Source organism: Protomyctophum bolini (assembly GCF_963924005.1).
Source record: "Protomyctophum bolini genome assembly, chromosome: 13".
Taxonomy (NCBI): Eukaryota; Metazoa; Chordata; class Actinopteri; order Myctophiformes; family Myctophidae; genus Protomyctophum; species Protomyctophum bolini.
This window is the reverse complement of record NC_137874.1, coordinates 42,164,177-42,185,893: the sequence shown is the minus strand read 5'-3', so window position 1 is coordinate 42,185,893 and position 21,717 is coordinate 42,164,177. Positions and strand designations below refer to the sequence as shown.

Here is a 21,717-nt window from a genome sequence, read left to right as displayed (position 1 = left end):
AGCGTCTTTGGGTACTCAGAAAAGCGCTATATAAGTTTGAGATATTATTATTATTATTATTATTTTAATTGTGTCCCCTGGATTTTCAGGGCTGTTTTTGGTTCATGTTGAACTGGGGTCGTTCAAGGACTAATCTTTTGAAAATTGCAGCTCTACAAGCTCACAATGTGACTCATTGAGCTGTGTATAGGACTGAAGTGGTTACTGTATGTTTTGTAATAATCAAAATTCAAATTCAGTGTAGCAAAATAAATGCTGGGAATTGGATGTGCACTTATCCATGTGCTTGAATCTAATAAATAAGTAAATGAATAATGGTCTGTTTTGTTTTTGTTCATAGAGAATGTTGTAAAGCAGCTGTTCTCAAACCTTGGTTTCTTTAATTGTTTTGGAAATGGCCAATCCAGAGGCTCAAAAAATGACAATGTGGGGTCTTTGTATTAAAAGGTTGAGAACCACTGCAGTATAGCATACTTAATGGACCATTTCAGCATTTTCTATGCATCATTTAAAAAATAATCATTTTACTCTTCTGCGGTGGTAGCTCCAAACTTGTCTATTAGTGATATCACTGACTAGACTACTTTGGTGTGTTCCTTGTTGAACTATACCATTAATTTTGTAATTTTTTACAATTTCTTTTTTAATTTGACATATTAATTTTGTAATTTATATTTTTTTAATTTGACATATTAGGCATACAGAAGAAGGTTGAAATGGCCCTTTAATAATAGCATTGTTTCAATGTATGATGGATGGATGGATGGATGTATAGTTGAATCAATGTTAAAGGTATTATGACATTATTTTTAACATAATTTTAACAACATTAAAAGTCTTGGCCATGGTCCTTCAAACGTGTCTAAAAAGTTTGAACTTTTTTTGAACACTCCAGTATTTCTTGCCAGGAGTTTTTGTGTGTATGTAATATGCATCCTGAGAAGGCATAGAAAAATACATTATTTTAGCCTGTAGATGTCGGTAATTCCCCCTTTCCTGTCAATCACTACCCAGCTCCGCCCCCCCCACCCCTCAAGCCCTCCATACCTCTCCGCCCCCCTCAGAGAAAGGGACTGTTCTTTTTTTTTTCCTTTACAAGTTCACAGCATCTCAGCCATAGCAACGCTGCCAGTGCCAACGCACGCAACTTCTTCTCCTTTTATAACTATTTGTTTATAGTTTATATAAAATGTTATTTATAATAAGACTATCACTGCATGTATGTACTGAGGGGATGGACAACAACATGTATTCTCTGCTGCAAAAGGAGAGGAGACTGGAGCAACACGGACATTTAGAGCCTTTTATTAAGGTGCTGAGTATACAAAACGACTAACGTTTCGACCTCAAGGTCGAAACGTAAAAGGCTCAAAATGTCCGTGTTGCTCCAGTCTCCTCTCCTTTTGCAACTTTGATGTCCCTGCACCTGTGAAGCACCGGATCAGCCGTTTTAGGCTTGAGGCGCGTTGGTAGACTCCCTTTGTAACATGTATTCTCTATTCAACGTCATCGTACGAGCAACAGTTGGTAAACAAATAAGGCACGTTTGGAAATACCGCACCGGAGCGCACTCGCCTATTAGTTTGCATTGCACAGTGCCAGTGGGCTTAGTGCGCTATTTCCGAACGCGCCTATGAAACTCCTGCAATATCTCACCCCACGACCACGTCGACATAAACTTGTGTAATGTCATCGTCATCGATATCATACTCAATGACTATAGCCTATCATTATTCGCCATACTTTTAACGTGGATTATATCACACGAGCGTTGGCTGCGCGTTGCTATTCCACTGTATCGCATTACAAGAACAATAATGAGCACATGCAATCTACAACAGCTGGTGCACGCCACGAATCAAAGATTAATAATAGTCAAACACACAGCTAATGCGGGTAGTGGCAGTGATTGACTATAAATTAAAAGTAGGCTACCATGAAGCATTTCGGAGTGCTGCAGGCGATTGATTTTTTATTGTGAGTCCACTCAAATAGTACTGCACAACAATTTAACACAAATCATTGCAGTATAAATACTTATAGTTGGGATTGGGACACGAATGCTTGGTATTGCTCCTGGGTTCATAAAAAGTTTGGTTGCAAATCCACTCTGAACTTGTCCGAGATTTGAAAAACTTTCTGGGGTGAAATGATGTGCGCACACCAAGAGTCCCTTCTTTGACAACTTGGTTGGAACGTTACCGTCAAAAATAAAATGCATCCACCTAGAGCGTGAATCTTCATCTAGGCCAGTTGGTGGAAAGTGCAAGGACTTGTGTTGATTGACACAGCCGACAACGGAGCAGATTGCTTTTTCTCTAGAAGCCATTATTATTATTATTATACTGAAACAAAGTCGCGGACAGAATGAGGAAGAAGAGAGGAGAGCAGGTGGAGGAGAGGAGAGGGGCGGGGATGAGGAGGAGGGGGGCGGGTAGTAGAATTGGTAGACAGGGAGCAGAGGAGAGGGGGCGGGGTTTAGCGTTACATTACGTAGGCCTCCGCCGTCCAAGCCACGAGTCATATTTGCATAATTATTCACAAAAGTCCAGACAGCGGAGAATACACTGAATGTTCAAATTTGGTTTTTTTTTGGTGAAATTGATGTCAAGAAAAGCCAAAGAACACAAAATATCTACAAAAATGTGTTTTAAATGTCACAATCCCTTTAATGGATGGATAGATTCATAGTTGAATCAATGTTGATGCAATTCTACGTTCTTTCAATGTTGATTATATCATAGTTGAATCAAGGTTGATTCATTGTCACAATTGGTTGGAAGTGCAACATTATTTCAATGTGGATCATAGCGAGCACTTTCAACATCTTCTCAATACCTGGCATCAATGTTGATTGCAACCATCATGGCTGACTAATATCACAACGTTGATTCACTCATCTTTTGTTATCTGGGTAGCACCAGCAAGCTCAGCCTGACAGAATAGCCCAGCACACAATGTGTTAAGAAGTTTGTATTAGAATATGCATATAGGGCTGGAATCATAGACTGTAAAAAATATGGACAAAGCGTTCCGCGGGTCTAACGTGAACGTAAAATGAAGCCCGTCAGTCCTTGCAATGGAAGTCGCTGCATGCATCTTTCTAGATCCGTTTTGGCCCAGTTCAGGCCAGCTGGTCCATTGGCTGGCCCAGACAACGAGGCGGGACTTCCCCCTTCTTCTTCGTTGGTTTTTATTTTGACTCGAGTGGGTGGGGGATCCCGTTCATAGACTGTAACGGTAGCCACGCCCCTCAGAACATGCACGACTTTATGGTCATTTTTTTAATAAATGGGACCATAATTTTCCAAAAAGAATATTATGACATTAGAAATGAGACTTTAAACTAGTGACTGGAAGCAAAAAGTATTCATGACCATGTTTATTAAGGTAATACAGTCTAGGTGAAGTTGGGCCCAAATACATGGACTTCTATGGGGCTATGGGTTTTTTTGAGCCCAATGAGAGCGCCACAACAGGCCATTATATGAACTTTCATTTCCTTAGTGGCTTCACAAAATATCCGTCTGACTGCCCCCCTGGCTGGAATACACAAGGACCTATAGCTGCAATTTGCAACTCTAGATTTCTTTTTAAATAATGGGATGAATCTAGAGTTGCAATACTCTCCACTGACTCCCCAGTCCCCACTTATCCAATAAATATCGTTTTGCTATAAGTTATTCATGCATCCATCCGGCGAGACGGGTCGCCGCATTTTAGGAGCACCAAGTAACTCCTCCAGGTGCTCCTCTGAGTACTAGACCAAGTAACTCCTCCAGGTGCTCCTCTGAGTACTAGACCAAGTAACTCCTCCAGGTGCTCCTCTGAGTACTAGACCAAGTAACTCCTCCAGGTGCTCCTCTGAGTACTAGACCAAAACAAGTTGTGTGCAGCCCTGTCTATAATTAATAATATACTGTAGGAGTCTCAGAGGAAGAGGCTCTGAGTGGCTTATTTCTCTAGCAAAGGTTTCAATGAATGGTTGACAAAACCAAGGATGTAGGAGACATACGTGATGGTTTGCTGGTCCAACAGTCCAGTGACCTCCAGGTTGTAGGACCTCTGCATCTCCCTGATGGCTTCAGACAGATCCTGGTTAGACGAGTCCCTGCTGTCCTGGGGAGCCATGTAGCCATATTGTCTCAGCCATGACTGGTGGAGACACAAAGACAAACAAGATTGAATTATAAAACAAATAGCATTATGAACTGAAGCTCATTTGGTGCGCCGCAAAACAGAGGCCAGCCAGCGGTATAAACATTAAACAACCACCCCGCCGTTCACTTCTCTCTGCCTGCGCAGTCAGTAATCCATTAGACAACCACCCCACCGTTCACTTCTCTCTGCCTGCGCAGTCAGTAATCCATTAAACAACCACCCCACCGTTCACTTCTCTCTGCCTGCGCAGTCAGTAATCCATTAGACAACCACCCCACCGTTCACTTCTCTCTGCCTGCGCAGTCAGTAATCCAGATTAGACAATCACCCCACCGTTCACTTCTCTCTGCCTGCGCAGTCAGTAATCCATTAAACAACCACCCCACCGTTCACTTCTCTCTGCCTGCGCAGTCAGTAATCCATTAGACAACCACCCCACCGTTCACTTCTCTCTGCCTGCGCAGTCAGTAATCCATTAGACAACCACCCCACCGTTCACTTCTCTCTGCCTGCGCAGTCAGTAATCCATTAGACAACCACCCCACCGTTCACTTCTCTCTGCCTGCGCAGTCAGTAATCCATTCCAAGCCCTCTGCCTCCACTCCTCCGTCTTGCTCCTGTCACAAGTGAATCGCCATAGCGCAGCCCTCTTCATAATGAATACATACTTGTAGGCTATATAGCCATACACAATACACAAATAACAGAATTGCTATTTTTATTATAATAACATTGTTGAAAAAAAGGAGAAAAATAAATAAATCACAGAAAATCACAGAGCCCGAGGCTCGGCCCGGCCCGACTAATTAGCAAATGTCGGGCCGGGTCGGGTTCGGGCATAGAATGAGAACTCTAGCTTGGGCTTTTGGGCTTGCTTTATGAGTGTGCTGTACATGCGACCAACAGAAGTGTTGTTTTTTCCTTATTACTGTGTGTTACGGCCCTATGTGGCCTTAGTGTTGTTGTGGCTGTGTTTAATCCACTGTCAGTGTTTTTCAGTGCTGCATGATGACTGGAGGGTGGATTGGAGGAGTGGCTTAGAGTCTGGAGACACCTGGGCCTCATATTTCAATCACCAGCCACCAGTATAAAAGGCTGGGGAGAAGCACCTCATCAGTCTTGCCATCCGTCACCTGTGTTGCTGAACCCAATCTGTAACCTAGGTAGTGTCTGTAGGCTGTGTGCCTTACCTGCTGAGTTTGAGGTTTCTTTATTTACTGTGTGTTTAGAGAACAGACCAACCTAGGAAGCATTGCACACAAACCGCTGTCAATATATCCCAAACCCTTTTCCTGTGTAAAAGAAGGGAAGCTGTATATGGTAAGGGTGTGCTGCTATTTATTTTTGGTGCCCCAGTTTTGACCCATTGTTTAACGTTTAGTTAGGGAGCCTAGATTGTACTTTTCTTTTTGGTGTAGTTTAGGATTGTTTCTTTTCTAGGTAGGGTTGGGGGGTTTTGTTTGTTGTTTTAGCATTGGCCACCCTGAAGCTATATATATATGCATGCTTGCCCTGCTGATGTGAACATTGTGGAGTTTTCTTTCAATAAATGTACACCTTTTTGCCTGAATTGGTTTGTGATCCTTGACAGCCACAACATATATTACTCCTTTGGAGCCAAGACCTCATATAGGGTCAAAGGTCGTAATACTGTGGGAGAGTGCAATCATCCAATCCACTAAGCAACTCAAAGCAAGGGTTGGTATACCAACCTTAGAGTATATATATACTCTAAGATACCAACAAGCATTTGCAATTTTGGCAAATGCTTTGGGGGCGCTACACACACGTTTAGCTGTGTTGCTCATTCATTCCACATGGGGGCGCTACCGACACGTTTAGCTGTGTTGCTCATTCCACGAATGCCAGATTCTTACAATCTATACAGACTATACCTCGTTGAACAGGTGACAACGATCAACGATTAAAATGGTATAAAACATAATACCAAATGGTATCGTCAAAGTGGAGAACTAAAGGACCAAAGTTATGTTTCTGAACTTTTAGAGTTTATATTTTTAAATGGTATATTTTTTTAGGTTTTATTACACAATACTTTTTTAATGCTATACCTGACAAATGAACCAAAGTACGAAAAAAACTAAAACTAAACTATAACTAAACTAAAACTAAGCATTTCACCAAAATAAAAACTAAATAAAAACTAGCTCTAAAAATGAACTAAAACTAACTGAATTAGAAGGAAAAAAAGTAAAAACTAACTAAAACTAAACTATAACTAGAACTGCACTCTGCCGAGTGCATACTTGCTTGTTGCACACTAGTGCGCAAGCAGAGCGCGCAAGTACTTTCGACCGCTGGAAAGTATCACATCTCAGTATCTCTGTGAAGGAACGTTTGAAATGTATAATCATTACGTGTAACTATTTGCTACCTAACTACTTTTTTACAGAAAAATGAATCATTGATATGTGATGAAAAAAAAGGTATATAAACTGAATTAAAATATATTATACAGTATAATTATTTTATTACTTATTGTAAATTGTCAATTGTTTTAAATGTATTTCATTTTGTACTATAGTGATATTAATACTAAATCATGATCAGAGTAATATGTGTCTCTAACTTCAATTTCTGTAATAATACTTTCAAATTTGTTGAAATATACATGATCTAAAATACTTCCGAAATCTGTAGTTGGATTTGTATTTAATTGTTTAAAGCCTAATCTTGACATGAAGGTCTTTATATTTATATCTTTTTCAGTATAATGGTCTTCATTGAAATCTCCTATTATCATAATTGTGGAAGTCGGAGATGATAGATACTTTACCATTTTCTTGAGAAATGTGTTTAATTCCGTAAGGTTTGTTTTAGGTGATCTGTACATAAGAATGATATATAGATCTTTATTTTTTACATGTATACATGCGTGTTCTACTTTTTCTAATATCTCGATTTCTTTTTGAATTATTTCAATGGCAATATCTTCTTTTATAGCAAACATAACTCCCCCACCTATATCATATTCTCTGTCATTCCTGATTGTTTTGTAATTGGTGTTTACAATTTTTTTAATTTAAAAGTAATGTTATTATTTTTCTTTAAGTGTTTCAGTAAAAGCTATTAGATCCAACATTTCGAGTTGGGAATCTGAGTTTATATCTTGTAAATGTGTTAGATAACCTCTGATGTTCAACAATCCAATTTTTAATGAATGTTTTAATGGTAATTGAGTTATCTTCCGTATATTTGGATTTTCTAGAGGTGATTGTCGTAATCGTATTATTTCTCTTTCTACATTCTTATCTACTTTGATCTTTTTAGGACTAAAATCAAGTATATATAGATCTCTTATCCTTTTCACTCGACTGAATGCTACATAGGCTTGTCCCGGGTTAAAACGTGAGCCCTTCATAGATACGACAATCTCTTGTATAGTTAAACCTTGAACCTTATGAATAGTTAATCCCCAAGCTAATGTCAACGGGAATTGAAACCTATTTGTTGATCCTGTTCTTCTGCCTCCATGGAAAATTATAGCTTCATGTCTGTATATTGGAACTGCTTCTGGGTAATTTTTATATTTACTATTAGACTTCGCATTAAGACCAACATCTTTGTCTTGGAATTTAACAAGTATTACTGTAACATAGGTGTCGTTTTTCTCAAAGTCAATATACTCAACAAGTCCTCTGATACCGTTGACTAATCCATCAGATACCATTACATTAGTAGTCAACATCACTTGTGCACCAATTGCTATACTGAGTGTTGTTGGTAAACCTCCTGTTTGTGATAGTTTACTTTTTGTGCAATCCAGATCAAATAACCGTGTGTCTTTATCTTTTCTACTATCTTCTGCCTTTATATGAAAAATAGTAATAGTAAATAGTAAGTGATGACGTAAGAGATATGGTCATCTGTGTAGTCTGGTCCCAGCAGACCAGGCACAGATTTACAAATTACAAATCACATTTGTTGTAATTTGTAATTTGTAATTTGTTGTAAGTTGTAATTTGATTAGCAGTATACCGTGGTTACTTGGTTCCAAAAAGTGAAGCCAAGTTTTTTTCAACCGTAAGTCTGTGCCTGGTTTGCTGGGACCAGTTACAACATTACGTCATCGTTGAGAACTGGGACCAGAGTACATGGTGTGTGTATATGTATGACTAGCTCTCAGTGATGACATAAGAGATATGGTCATCTGTGTAGTCTGGTCCCAGCAGACCAGGCACAGATTTACAAATTACAAATCACATTACAACTACATACAGAGTATGTAGTTGTAATCTGATTAGCAGTATACTGTGGTTACTTGGTTCCAAAAAGTGAAGCCAAGTTTTTTTCAACCGTAAGTCTGTGCCTGGTTTGCTGGGACCAGTTACAACATTACGTCATCCTTGAGAGAGTACATGGTGTGTATATGACGTAATGTTGTAACTTGTAACTTGTAACATTACGTCATATACACACCATGTACTCTCTCAAGGATGACGTAATGTTGTAACTGGTCCCAGCAAACCAGGCACAGACTTACGGTTGAAGAAAACTTGGCTTCACTTCGAAGAGACCAAGCGAAATGATTACTTGCGCGCTCTGCTTGCGCAAGTAATGAAAAAACCAAAACTATTATAACCTTGGTCTGTACGATCTGTGAATATTTCCAAGCTGTTTCCCTGTAGGCTACACGCTGCGTAGCCTACGGCCATCAGTCAAGACATTAGAATTCACGAGTTCATTTTGAATGAGAGAGGACGTTCCACCGCAGCAATTACTTGTTAAAGCCACAAGGTGGCACCCACACACCACTCTAATCTATTACAGTAACGTTGCAGACACTTCACACTTCACAGTTGATAGACAGATCATGGTGTTTTAGTCGACGGAAACTACTAAGGGTTTTAGTCAGTTTTAGTCATTTTAGTAAAAGGTTTCAGTCCAGTTTTTTTTTAAATGTCTTTAAATAAAATGTCTATAGCGTACAGGTATTAATACATGTCATTTGAAGCTATATGATGAAAATTAAAATACAATGGCAGTCCCTCAGTCAAATCTAGTTCTGGTCAAAACTATACCGGTATATAACTTCAACTGAGATAGTACAAGTGGAAGCCTTTATTTTGTGAAACAAGCGCACGCACGCACACACACAGCCATCTGGAGCAAAGTGCACACCCCACACACACACACACACACACACACCACACACACACACACACACACACACACACCCAGGCAGACAGAAAGACATTGTTGAAAGTAAATAACAGGCATGCAAACAGGCCCAAGGTGAAAAAGGTGACAGTGTGCGGGGCCAACGCTGTGCCGTGGGCAAAACCGCGGCGCAAATCTTTTAAGCGTTTATCGGTACTAAACCCACTTTGGGGGGGGGGGGTCTGTGTGTTAGGCTGTGCAACAGTGACACTTGGTGGTGAACAAATGCTATAACGCTATGTTTCGTGCTCGGACACAGCCAGGGACCCAGGGACACAGCCAGGGACAGACCCAGTGACACAGGGGCAGCCAGGGACAGACCCAGTGACACAGGGACAGCCAGGGACAGACCCAGTGACACAGGGACACAGCCAGGGACACATCCAGGGACAGACCCAGTGACACAGGGACAGCCAGGGACAGACCCAGTGACACAGGGACAGCCAGGGACAGACCCAGTGACACAGCCAGGGACACATCCAGGGACAGACCCAGTGACACAGGGACAGCCAGGGACAGACCCAGTGACACAGGGACAGCCAGGGACAGACCCAGTGACACAGGGACACAGCCAGGGACACAGCCAGGGACAGCCAGGGACAGACCCAGTGACACAGGGACACAGCCAGGGACAGACCCAGTGACACAGGGACAGCCAGGGACAGACCCAGTGACACAGGGACACAGCCAGGGACACAGCCAGGGACAGCCAGGGACAGACCCAGTGACACAGGGACACAGCCAGGGACAGACCCAGTGACACAGGGACAGCGAGGGACAGACCCAGTGACACAGGGACAGCCAGGGACAGACCCAGTGACACAGGGACACAGCCAGGGACACAGCCAGGGACAGACCCAGTGACACAGCCAGGGACACAGCCAGGGACAGCCAGGGACAGACCCAGTGACACAGGGACAGCCAGGGACAGACCTAGTGACACAGGGACAGCCAGGGACAGACCTAGTGACACAGGGACAGCCAGGGACAGACCCAATGACACAGTGACACAGCCAGGGACAGACCCAGTGACACAGGCACACAGCCAGGAACAGACCCAGTGACACAGGGACACAGGGACACCGCCAGGGACACAGGGACCCAGCCAGGGACAGACACAGGGACACATACTGTAGCTGTCTATAGTGTGGTTGAGTGGCTGCACCACTCAAAAATGACAGATGATTATTTACTAAATCAGTACAAATCTAGTCAAATCAAGATGTTAACATTCATGTCCTGATAGTCATAGAACAATTAATTTACTCCAACAGGAGCACTAGCCCCTCGAGGAGCACTAGCCCCTCCTATATTCAGTAGATTTGTGTCCTAAATGCCATTGACAATGAATGAATTGTCATATATTGGCTATTTTTGTCCTACACAATCCTACACATTCATTGTCACAAAAATGACAATGAATGGATGATGTATGATGATAAGGGTCACTTCACACAGGTGTGATTTAAAGAAAGAAACTGGTCCAGCACTCACACTCCCATCTCAAAATCCCTTACAGTTACACTCTTCACATCATGTAAAATAGAAAATTATATTCACTGGCAAAATAATGAATTATAATACAAATAAAATGTTTTGGGATGGTTTAGTCAACAGGGTCAGTTTACTTCATTATTTTAGCCTTAGTCAATTTAAGACATGTAGAGTAACATCCTCTCCTTATTCAACAGTTGAGCTGCATGTTTTCGTTTTTAATATATCCATTTAGTATAAGCCCTGGCACGCACGCACGCACGCGCGCGCGCGCACACACACACACACACACACACACACACACACACACACACACACACACACACACGCACACGCGCGCGCGCGTGCTTTATTTATTTACTCATACGCATGCATGCACACACACGAGCACACAGACAGACACACACACACACACACACAGCGAGAGAAACTGACGCCGGCGCGTCCACACCACAGACAGTATAACGCAAAGTGCTAACGTTGCTAATGCTAACTGTAGCAGCTAGGGTGGCCAGACGTCCGGTTTCACGCCGGACAGTCCGGTTTTAGACCCACCTGTCCTCCTCCCACCTCAACCTCTGGCCGGACACATAATTGTCCGGTTTTTTGTGATATACAGTGCTTGTGCCATAACTGTCATTTACGTCGTCTGCCTGGGTATTAAAATCTCTGCAGCGCTGCTCAGCTCCGAAGCGAGTGGAGACGTTCGGAGTGTTGCCATGTCCGCTTAATTATAAGCGACTTTGGGCTTGTTATATATAATAGGCTACTAAGCCTAGTCAGGCTTCTTTTGGGCTTGTTTTCATAGACATGGTTGCTTGGTTCTCTTCCAAAACCTGGCAACACTGCCAGTGGGATGGTCGGTTTGTTACTTTGTTGAGCTCTCACAATCAATTTAGTATAGTTAATGCAGAGATAAATAAACCAAATATGCCGAAATGAAAAACTACATTTAATGAGCAATATGGAGCTCGACATCATAAAGAAAGGGAGGCTAAAGCACTGTGAACATACATATAGGCTACTGGCTTCATTCTATTTCTATGTCCTACACCGATGACCATAAGACTGTATAAAAAACCCCACAAGAAAGAGATTAAACATAAAACATACCGGTATCTAAACATGAAATAAAATTAATTGATTATAAAATGAATGGCCTTTGTGGTACCCTATAGCCTAATTTAAAAAGGTTAATTTAATTAGCAAATATATGTTCTCTGTGGACATAATGCTGGAGAGGATGGTGGTGAAAATCAGGTGCAATAGTAGTAGTAATAATATTAATATCTGGAATCTGGGGGGGGGGGGGGGGGGGGGTCGGGGGAGCGAGCCCCGCAAAAAGTGTCCTCCTTTCTGAGGTCTTGCAGGTGGCCACCCTAGCAGCTAAACTAATGGATCGACTGGCGAGTCACAGACAGTGTGTCAAAATTCATGCCGAGTCCACACAAACAGGTTTTTTTTCCGCGGAGCGACCAGCGGCTGCGCACATCATGCCGCCCAGATGCAAGCAGAAATATCGCTCAGAATCATTAGTGACTCACGAGAGTAGTCTGTCAGATAATTCTCCGGGCAGCGAGCTCGGGCTCCACAGACCCCCTCACCCCCCCCAAACATTTTTTTAACGGATTTGCATGAATCACACAGGTCCTATATTTGGGATAAAAACGGCGATTTTCGCCGAAAAGCTACACTTTTGCATGTCTGAAATAAAATACCTCTCTCTCTCTCTGTCTCTCTCTCACACACCGCGGGACCCAAAGGTCCCATGCAGTGGTCCAGTTGGTAAATAAAGTAAAGTAAATAAAGTAAAGTAAATAAAATACCTCTCTCTCTCTCTCTCTCTCACACACACACACACACACACCGCGGGACCAAAAGGGTTGCAGTGATTCTTTACCTTCCCATTGAAGGTTCCGTCCTCGGCGTCAGCGAGGGCCCAACAGAACCACAGCAGCAGATTGAGAATGAGGAGACGGTCCATCTTCTGGTGTTGATCAGTGTGGACTGACCGACTGACTGACTGTCTGCTCCTCTGGAATGCTACTCCTCCTCCTCTCCTACCTGTAAACGTATGTGGGGGGAGGGGCGGGGTGTGGGGGGATGGTGGAGGAGACATGACCCTTAGCCCTTTGCTTTGTGGCCAAACACATGTGAGGTCACATGGGGGGGGGGGGGGGTGATATCATCAGCAGCACTAAGACCACTTCACCACTTTTCAACCTATCTTCATATAATAGGTCCTCAGTGAGGACCTATTATATGAATTATTAATCACGCACGCACAGCTTTAATGAAAAGCTGTGCGTGCGTGCGTGCGTGCATGCGTGATTAATAATTCTTCACATTTATGCATGCATTTTAAATCATTTCTAGTGTGTAGGGACTGTAGGCTAAGGGCTATAATTGCGCCACCCAAACTTATTTGCCATTTTTTACCATTTTAAAATAGTTCAAATAGCTGATCTACAAGCTCACAACGTGTAGATGTAGATCGGCTATAGTTGAATTATTTTAAAATGATTTTCAAAATAGTTAAAAAAAAAAAAGGCAAATAAGTTTAGGGATAAGGGAAAGGGGAAACTATCTGACACATTGGAAAGAAGCAACACAAAAGCAGAGTAAACTAGAATGCTATCTGGCCCTAAACAGAGAATACACAGTGGCAGAATACCTGAGCACCGTGACCAACCCAAAACAAAGAAAAATCTTAAATAGGTACAGACTCAGTGAGCACAGTCTCGCGATCGAGAAAGGCCCTCATAGGCAGACCTGTATCCCGAGAGAAGACAGACTATATGCACCCACTGCACACTAAACGAAGTGGAAACCGAGCTACACTTCCTAACCATCTGTCCATTGTACCAAGACATCAGAGACACATACTTCCCACAGATTACAACCACACACACGGAGATTTTGAAAACATGACCAATGACAAAAAACTCCCATATCTGCTGGGCGAAGTACAACAATGTGCAAACAGAGCAACAAGATTTGTGAGTTGCTGTGATAGGAGAGGATATCAAATGGAACACAACCACCCTAAAGACTAATCATTGTGTATATTCCTGCACTATACCTGCATCGAGTGATCTTGGTACACAGAAGTTGATCTATTGAAGATTCTGACCTTCAAAGTACATCATTTTTGTTTTGATTGTATTGCTGTATTGTTGTATTGTTCTTTCTGCTTTGGCAATGTAAACGTATGTTTTCTCATGCCAATAAAGCCCTTTGAATTGAATTGAATTGATAAGGGAGGCGCAAGATGGAGCCCTATAGGTGTCTTAAAAAAAGACATTTTCTTTCATCAGAATTTCATCTTCTTATGAAAATGGTCATGTTGAACATGCACCATGAAACCCAAATGTAGCACTCCAGCTTCTTGTTTGTTATCCCTTTCTGACCCGAGATCAGATTCATACGAGGTTTCCACTGGACACACACTGGTCTGATTAACCCCATTCTGACCCGAGATCAGATTCTGAAAATGTCAGTCGTTCTTCGATTCTTCAAAAATAGCAGACCTACAAGCTCGTAGCGCGCCATGCACTCGGTGGCGCGCTACGAGCTTGTAGATCTGCTATTTTTCAATAGCTAAAGCATAACGTGATGCCAACACCAAAATGGGTTCCCGTTCAGAATGGGTTATGCTCCAAACGACTGGCCAGCCACAGCTCTTTTTAACAATGTGCATTAGGCTTTAACCCATTCTGACCTGAGATCAGATTCATACGATGTTTCCACGGGACACACACTGGTCTGATTAACCCATTCTGACCTGAGATCAGATTCTAAACATGTCAGTCGTTCTTCGAATTTTTCAAAAATAGCAGACCTACAAGCTCGTAGCGCGCCACTCGGTGGCGCGCTATGAGCTTGTAGATCTGCTATTTTTCAATAGCTAAAGCATAACATGATGCCAACACCAAAATGGGTGCCCGGTCAGAATGGGTTAAAACTAGAAATACTTGTATAATGTATTTGGCCACAGTTTATACAATTATAAATATAACATAAAATGTATAATACTAGCATAGCTGACTAAGTATGGTATAGGCTTAGTTATAATGTTCTGGTCAAGTATGACTATTACTATGAATATGATGAATATGACTCGTTTTTATAATTGGCTACTTTTTTAATAACAAGCTTGGTGGCGCGCTACGAGCTTGTAGGGTCTGCTATTTTTGAAAAATCTAAGAACGACTGACATGGAAACATCAAGGTTCAAGGTTCAAGTTTATTTAGTGTCCCCGAAGGGCAAATTGGGTTGCAGCATAGACAGTACATTAAACAGTACAAACAAACAAACAGTTCACATAGCAGATACCAGAGTACAGAGGCGCACACAACCGTTAAAGTGCAGGCGTTTAAAGTGCTATGCGATAGGTCATAAAAGTGCGTGTGCATAGACATAGGCACGAGATAATACAGTAAAAAGTAAAAAGTGAAAGTGCTCATCATAAGGTTATATCCTCGATCTACCCACAGCAGCATTCAGTGTATGAATAGAGACCGGGACAAAGGAATGTTTGTGCCTGTTTTTTGTGGCACATGGGGCTCGCAAACGAAGGCCGGATGGGAGAAGGATGTACTCTCCGTATAGTGGGTGAGCAGCATCAGATCGGATACACAGAGCTTTGTTAATTACCTGTTTCTTAAAGATCTGGTCTAGGCCATTCATTTGTGAATGGCCTAGACCAGATCTTTAAGAACATGGCTTTTTCAGAAAACTGTCAGGATGTAGAAGAACATTTTTAGAATCTGATCTCACAGGAAAGTCCCGTCTGATTGACAGCCCTATAACTGCATTGTCTGGCTATCACAGTTCTTAAGACTTCTAAAAGTAGTCCAAGTTGTCCAACATTTCCCTCTAGTGGTTGCGCAAGGTCATTTCAGGATTGAAACCAAAAGGTTCCACATTCAGTTCTTCTTAGTTCTCTATAGGAATCCATTCGAATCAGTTCATCTTTCAGTTCCACATTGAACTTGTGTTCATTTAAGTTACGTTTCAGCAGTTTTAGAAATACTTAAAAATACCTTTTCACTTAAAAACAACTCCCTTAGCCTGTGTGCAATTTTAAGAAACATAAAATATGACATGTTGACTCGTTTGTTCAGACATGCTCCCGGCATTTACAACGAGTCTTAAAGGGACACTTCACCCTTTTTGCAAAAAAATATATGTTAATGACGTTTAGAAGCTTTAGATCACTTTCCTGGGGGTATTTATGTGTGTAATATGTGGTTTTAGATATTTTAGATTGTAGCAGTGAGCCTGTTGTCTCTGATGTCATGGACACTGGTCTCACTACCTTCCTGGACTACAATTCCCATAATTAATTGGTGCATTGGTGCACCTTGTGGATAGGGGGGAGAGCTGTCTTACTGAGACAACATGTAGTCCAGGAAGGAAGTGAGCCCAGTGTCCATGACATCAGAGACAACAGGCTCACTGCTACAATCTAAAATATCTAAAACCACATATTACACACATAAAGACTCCCAGGAAAGTATTCTAAAGCTTCTAAACGTCATTAACATATATTTTTTTGCAAAAAGGGTGAAGTGTCCCTTTAACATGGTTAACATGGAGCTTGAAGTTGAACATATAAGCGTGTGTAGGAGGAAGGTGTGTCTGATATACAACTGCAGAGCAAATATCTAAATATTGAATCAAGCATCTTAGAAACTGTCCGGGGTGCACAGCACAGGGGGTCCTCCAAGTGATTGTGGGGGGTCCCCAGATGACTAGCTTATTAATGTGCAACATTGTTTTCTCACTCGACAGTAGACAAACCAATAAAGTGCACACAGGCCAGGGTATTATCTTCACATTTAAGGACTTCTTAAAAGTTAAATATACCTCTACATTGTGCGAGAAATGAGAAATCACACATTGTGCGAGAAATGAGAAATGAGAAATCGCACATTGTGCGAGAAATGAGAAATGAGAAATCACACATTGTGCGAGAAATGAGAAATCACACATTGTGCGAGAAATGAGAAATGAGAAATCGCACATTGTGCGAGAAATGAGAAATCACACATTGTGCAAGAAATGAGAAATGAGAAATCGCACATTGTGCGAGAAATGAGAAATGAGAAATGAGGCGCGTCGCTCCAAATCTGCTGAACCAATAGCATCCACCTAGACCTAGAGAGATCATATAGGCTGGGCCAGCAGGCTAGTCGCCTAGCAACCTAGAACCGTTCATACGTTGGCAAAGATATGAAGGAAAATATAACGCCATGGGTCAAAAAGAAACACGGAAACTGGCTGACGGAAATATTACGTTTACCCTCCATTACAGGCAGGAAGTGTGTGAAGAGAGACGGTGAGTGAAATAATAACTCAATAATACAACACTGTGTTGTATCTGCCGTTGAAGCTCAACTTGGATTGCATAGCTTTGTAGATGTTGTCTATGTTATGTTGACCATCTATTTGTAGCTTCATGTCGCTGGTTTCCATTGAAAACAAATGCTAGCCTGTAAGCTTTGTATCTTCATGAAGTCGGCTTCCATTAGAAATGAATGGAGGCCTGGAGCTTTTCATCTTCATTTGTCTGGCTACTATTGAAAACCAATGGTAGTCTGTCGCCTTGTATTTTCAAAGTGGGGTCCAGTGTTTCAAAAGGACCCTTACAGGTCTGTAACTCTCAGATATGGGGAGTGTTAAAATACCTATCTCATCTCCACTGCTTGCTTTGTCATATTTTATCGTGCCTTATGTCTCCACAGTGGATCATCTGTTCCCATCTGCGTCCTGGGCTCTGAATCTTCCTCGGCTCAAAGCAGAAAAAAAGACAAACAAAAAACCCCACAAAAAAACACCAAGGTCTCCACCTTTGCCACTAACTTCCTGTATGATGCTGGTTTACTTCCTGAGTGATCCTGGTTACTTCCTGTCAGAGTAATCTAGTCAGAGAGTGGCGACACGCCACAAAGGGGTGGCTAAAGGTGGCTATAGTTCCACACATTGGAACTATCCCATTGAGACAAAGGGGTGGCTATAGTTCCACACATTGGAACTATCCCATTGAGACAAAGGGGTGGCTATAGTTCCACACATTGGAACTATCCCATTGAGACAAAGGGGTGGCTATAGTTCCACACATTGGAACTATCCCATTGAGACAAAGGGGTGGCTATAGTTCCACACATTGGAACTATCCCATTGAGACAAAGGGGTGGCTATAGTTCCACACATTGGAACTATCCCATTGAGACAAAGGGGTGGCTATAGTTCCACACATTGGAACTATCCCATTGAGACAAAGGGGTGGCTATAGTTCCACACATTGGAACTATCCCATTGAGACAAAGGGGTGGCTATAGTTCCACACATTGGAACTATCCCATTGAGACAAAGGGGTGGCTATAGTTCCACACATTGGAACTATCCCATTGAGACAAAGGGGTGGCTATAGTTCCACACATTGGAACTATCCCATTGAGACAAAGGGGTGGCTATAGGTGGCTATAGTTCCACACATTGGAACTATCCCATTGAGACAAAGGGGTGGCTATAGGTGCCTATAGTTCCACACATTGGAACTATCCCATTGAGACAAAGGGGTGGCTATAGTTCCACACATTGGAACTATCCCATTGAGACAAAGGGGTGGCTAAAGGTGGCTATAGTTCCAAACATTGGAACTATCCCATTGAGACAAAGGGGTGGCTATAGTTCCACACATTGGAACTATCCCATTGAGACAAAGGGGTGCCTAAAGGTGGCTATAGTTCCAAACATTGGAACTATCCCATTGAGACAAAGGGGTGGCTATAGGTGGCTATAGTTCCACACATTGGAACTATCCCATTGAGACAAAGGGGTGGCTAAAGGTGGCTATAGTTCCAAACACTGGAACTATCCCATTGAGACAAAGCGGGTGGCTATAGGTAACCTGACGCTGCCAGATCCAAGAAGCTTGCTACACAAATTTGTTTCACAGCTTATTGGGATCTGGGATCTCGGGAGGAAATTCGATGACAGGGCTGTTCCTTTTTTTCAAGATACTTGGTAGATGATTGGATGGGACCGTCTGTCTATCACCGTGTGGGCGTGCAAACACAACCAATCATATTGACGTGTCTATATAGCGTCACATCCGGTTTCGCACATGTCCCGCCCTTATCTCACGCTGATTGGTTCGAACCACGAGTGGTTCGGCGTTAGCACAACTCCCTGAGAGATCCCAGATGGGATGCTGTGTTGGGGAACATGGTTACCCAATACCGCCCCCAGCTGGCAGAGTCAGGTTAGCCTATAGGTGGCTATAGTTCCAAACATTGGAACTATCCCATTGAGATAGAATGAGCACTTCCGCATTCCATTGTTGGACAATGGGTGTCAACGCTAGTGTCGCCACTCTCATTACTAGATTACTCTGGTTCCTGTATGATGCTGGTTAACTTCCTGTATGATGCTGGTTAACTTCCTGTATGATGCTTGTTAACTTCCTGAGTGATGCCACGGTTAATTAAATAAGGTTAGGGAGCAAAGACCGTACGGTTGACTCCATGGTGCTCCATGGAAGGAAAGAAACATGCGCAGTGGGCGATATGCAGCCCACATTTCCGCTTTCAGCTTCCTTGGTCTCAATTCCGCATGTTTCTTTCCTTCCAGGGAGCAACATGGAGTCCACTGTACGGTCTTCACTTCCTAACCTTATTTAATTAACCTTGAGTGATGCTGGTTAGTTCCTGTATGATGCTGGTTAACTTCCTGTATGATGCTGGTTAACTTCCTGAGTGTTGCTGGTTAACTTCCTGAGTGATGCTGGTTAACTTCCTGAGTAATGCTGGTCTACTTCCTGAGTGATGCTGGTTAACTTCCTGTATGATGCTGGTTAACTTCCTGTATGATGCTGGTTAACTTCCTGAGTGATGCTGGTTAACTTCCTGAGTGATGCTGGTTAGTTCCTGTATGATGCTGGTTAACTTCCTGAGTGATGCTGGTCTACTTCCTGAGTGATGCTGGTCTACTTCCTGAGTGATGCTGGTTAACTTCCTGTATGATGCTGGTCTACTTCCTGAGTGATGCTGGTTAACTTCCTGTATGATGCTGGTTAACTTCCTGAGTGATGCTGGTTAGTTCCTGTATGATGCTGGTCTACTTCCTGAGTGATGCTAGTTCCTGGTAGCCATCCTCACTGATCTCATTCCTATGTTATGTTTTCTTTCTGTATGGGCAGCAAACCCCTCGCCTTTCTCTTTCTTCCACTCAAATTACCCTGAAGTTGTTCGCTGCAGTGCTCCTCCGTTTTCTGGACGGGCTTTCTGTTGCCGTTGGTTGCCATGGCCGCCAGTTCCCACCTGATGTCGTGTGGGAGCTCCGACCGCTCCAGACCGCACTGGATAACCGCCAGCTTGCATAACGTCTTCAGACTGGGACTCAGGTCTAAGATGTACAGGTCAGACACTACGGCGTCACACGCGCCTTCGTCTTCAAGACCTTCCACGTCATCAGCGTCGCCATCAGTGTCTTCATCGTGGAGATTTTGCACGTTAACTTCGCCCTCACGATGTCCCACATCATCATCATCATCATCATCATCATCTACAGATTGGCAGTCCTCCGCGTCCAGCGGAGCGGGCGTGTGGACGCACCGGTATCCCCCGAAGAGGACGACGCGCCCTCCCACCACGCAGCAGCACATGCGGGACATGGAGCGCGGGCCGTTCTCCCTGGGCTCCACCTTCCTCCAGGAGGAGGCCTCCGGGCTGAACCTCCACATCTCCTCGCTGAAGCTCCAGTCCCAGCGGAAGTTGGCGCCGCCGAATATGTACAGCTGTCCGTTGTGGGCGAAGGCCGAGTGGCATGCCCGGCCCTCCGGGAGGGGCCGCCGCGCGGTGGCGGGGGCAGAGCCGCCGCCGCCGCTCAGCCAGCAGTCGGTCTCCGTGTCGAACACGCGGACGTCGTCGTAGTTGATCTCGATCTGGTCCGCCGTGCCGCCGAACACGAACATCTTGGTCCCGATGACGGTGGCCGAGTGGCACTCCGAGACGGACGCCGGCGCGCCTCCGGCGTTGATCGGAGACCAGACGGCGGCGGCGGTGTCCAGCCTGTGGATGTCGCTGTACGTGTGCCTGCTCGCCACGTTGAAGCCCCCGTACACGTACATGACCGTGTCCAGGACGCAGGCCGAGTGGCCGCACCGGGCCTCGGGCGCCGTCCCGGAGACGGCGGGCCGGGACCAGCGGTGGGTGTCGGTGCGGAAGGCGTACAGCACGTCGCAGCACTCCCTCGTGTACTTGAAGCCCCCCCAGATGTAGACGACGTCGCCGACCGGCACCGCCGTGTGGCCGTCGCGCATGGAGGGAACCTCGTCGAGGGGGTCGAGTCCAGGCGGGCGCGGTGCGGCCGTCGGCGGCGCCGCCAACGTCCTCCAGCGCAAGGACACCGTGTTGAAGACGTGGACGTCGATGCGGTCACGGCCGTACGCGTGGGTGTCGCTGGTGTCCCAGGCGCAGTAGCCCCCGAACGAGTACACCCGGTGGCCCACCGCCACGGCGGCGTGTTGTCGCTTCGGTCCCTTCAGGTGCGCCGTCCAACGCAGCATGTTCACACACACCCGTATAACGCTGAGGCCGGCACGTTCCTGTGTGATACTACTGGCTTACTTCCTTGTATGATGCTGGTTTACTTCCTTGTATGATATTGGTTTACTTCCTTGTATGATGCTGGTTTACTTCCTTGTATTATATTGGTTTACTTCCTGTATGATGCTGGTTTACTTCCTTGTAGGATGCTGATGCTGGTCTACTTCCTTGTATGATGCTGGTTTACTTCCTTGTATGATGCTGGTTTACTTCCTTGTATGATATTGGTTTACTTCCTTGTATGATGCTGGTTTACTTCCTTGT

General features: G+C 43.8%; 1 protein-coding gene across 4 annotated transcripts in view; it reads right to left on the bottom strand.

The window, feature by feature from the left end:
• Nucleotides 1-21,717, bottom strand: part of LOC308326681 (matrix metalloproteinase-14-like) — a 72,923-nt gene that overhangs the window by 44,732 nt on the left and 6,474 nt on the right. For 2 of the 4 annotated variants that reach the window (XM_080779670.1, XM_080779669.1), the window contains exons 2-3: nucleotides 12,737-12,900; nucleotides 4,016-4,155 (exon numbers count right to left, since the gene is read on the bottom strand). In XM_080779670.1, the coding sequence (XP_080635796.1) occupies nucleotides 4,016-4,155; nucleotides 12,737-12,900 (304 nt within the window). The remainder of the gene's footprint in view (nucleotides 1-4,015; nucleotides 4,156-12,736; nucleotides 12,901-21,717) is intronic. The other 2 variants (XM_080779672.1, XM_080779671.1) reach the window with 1 other exon arrangement.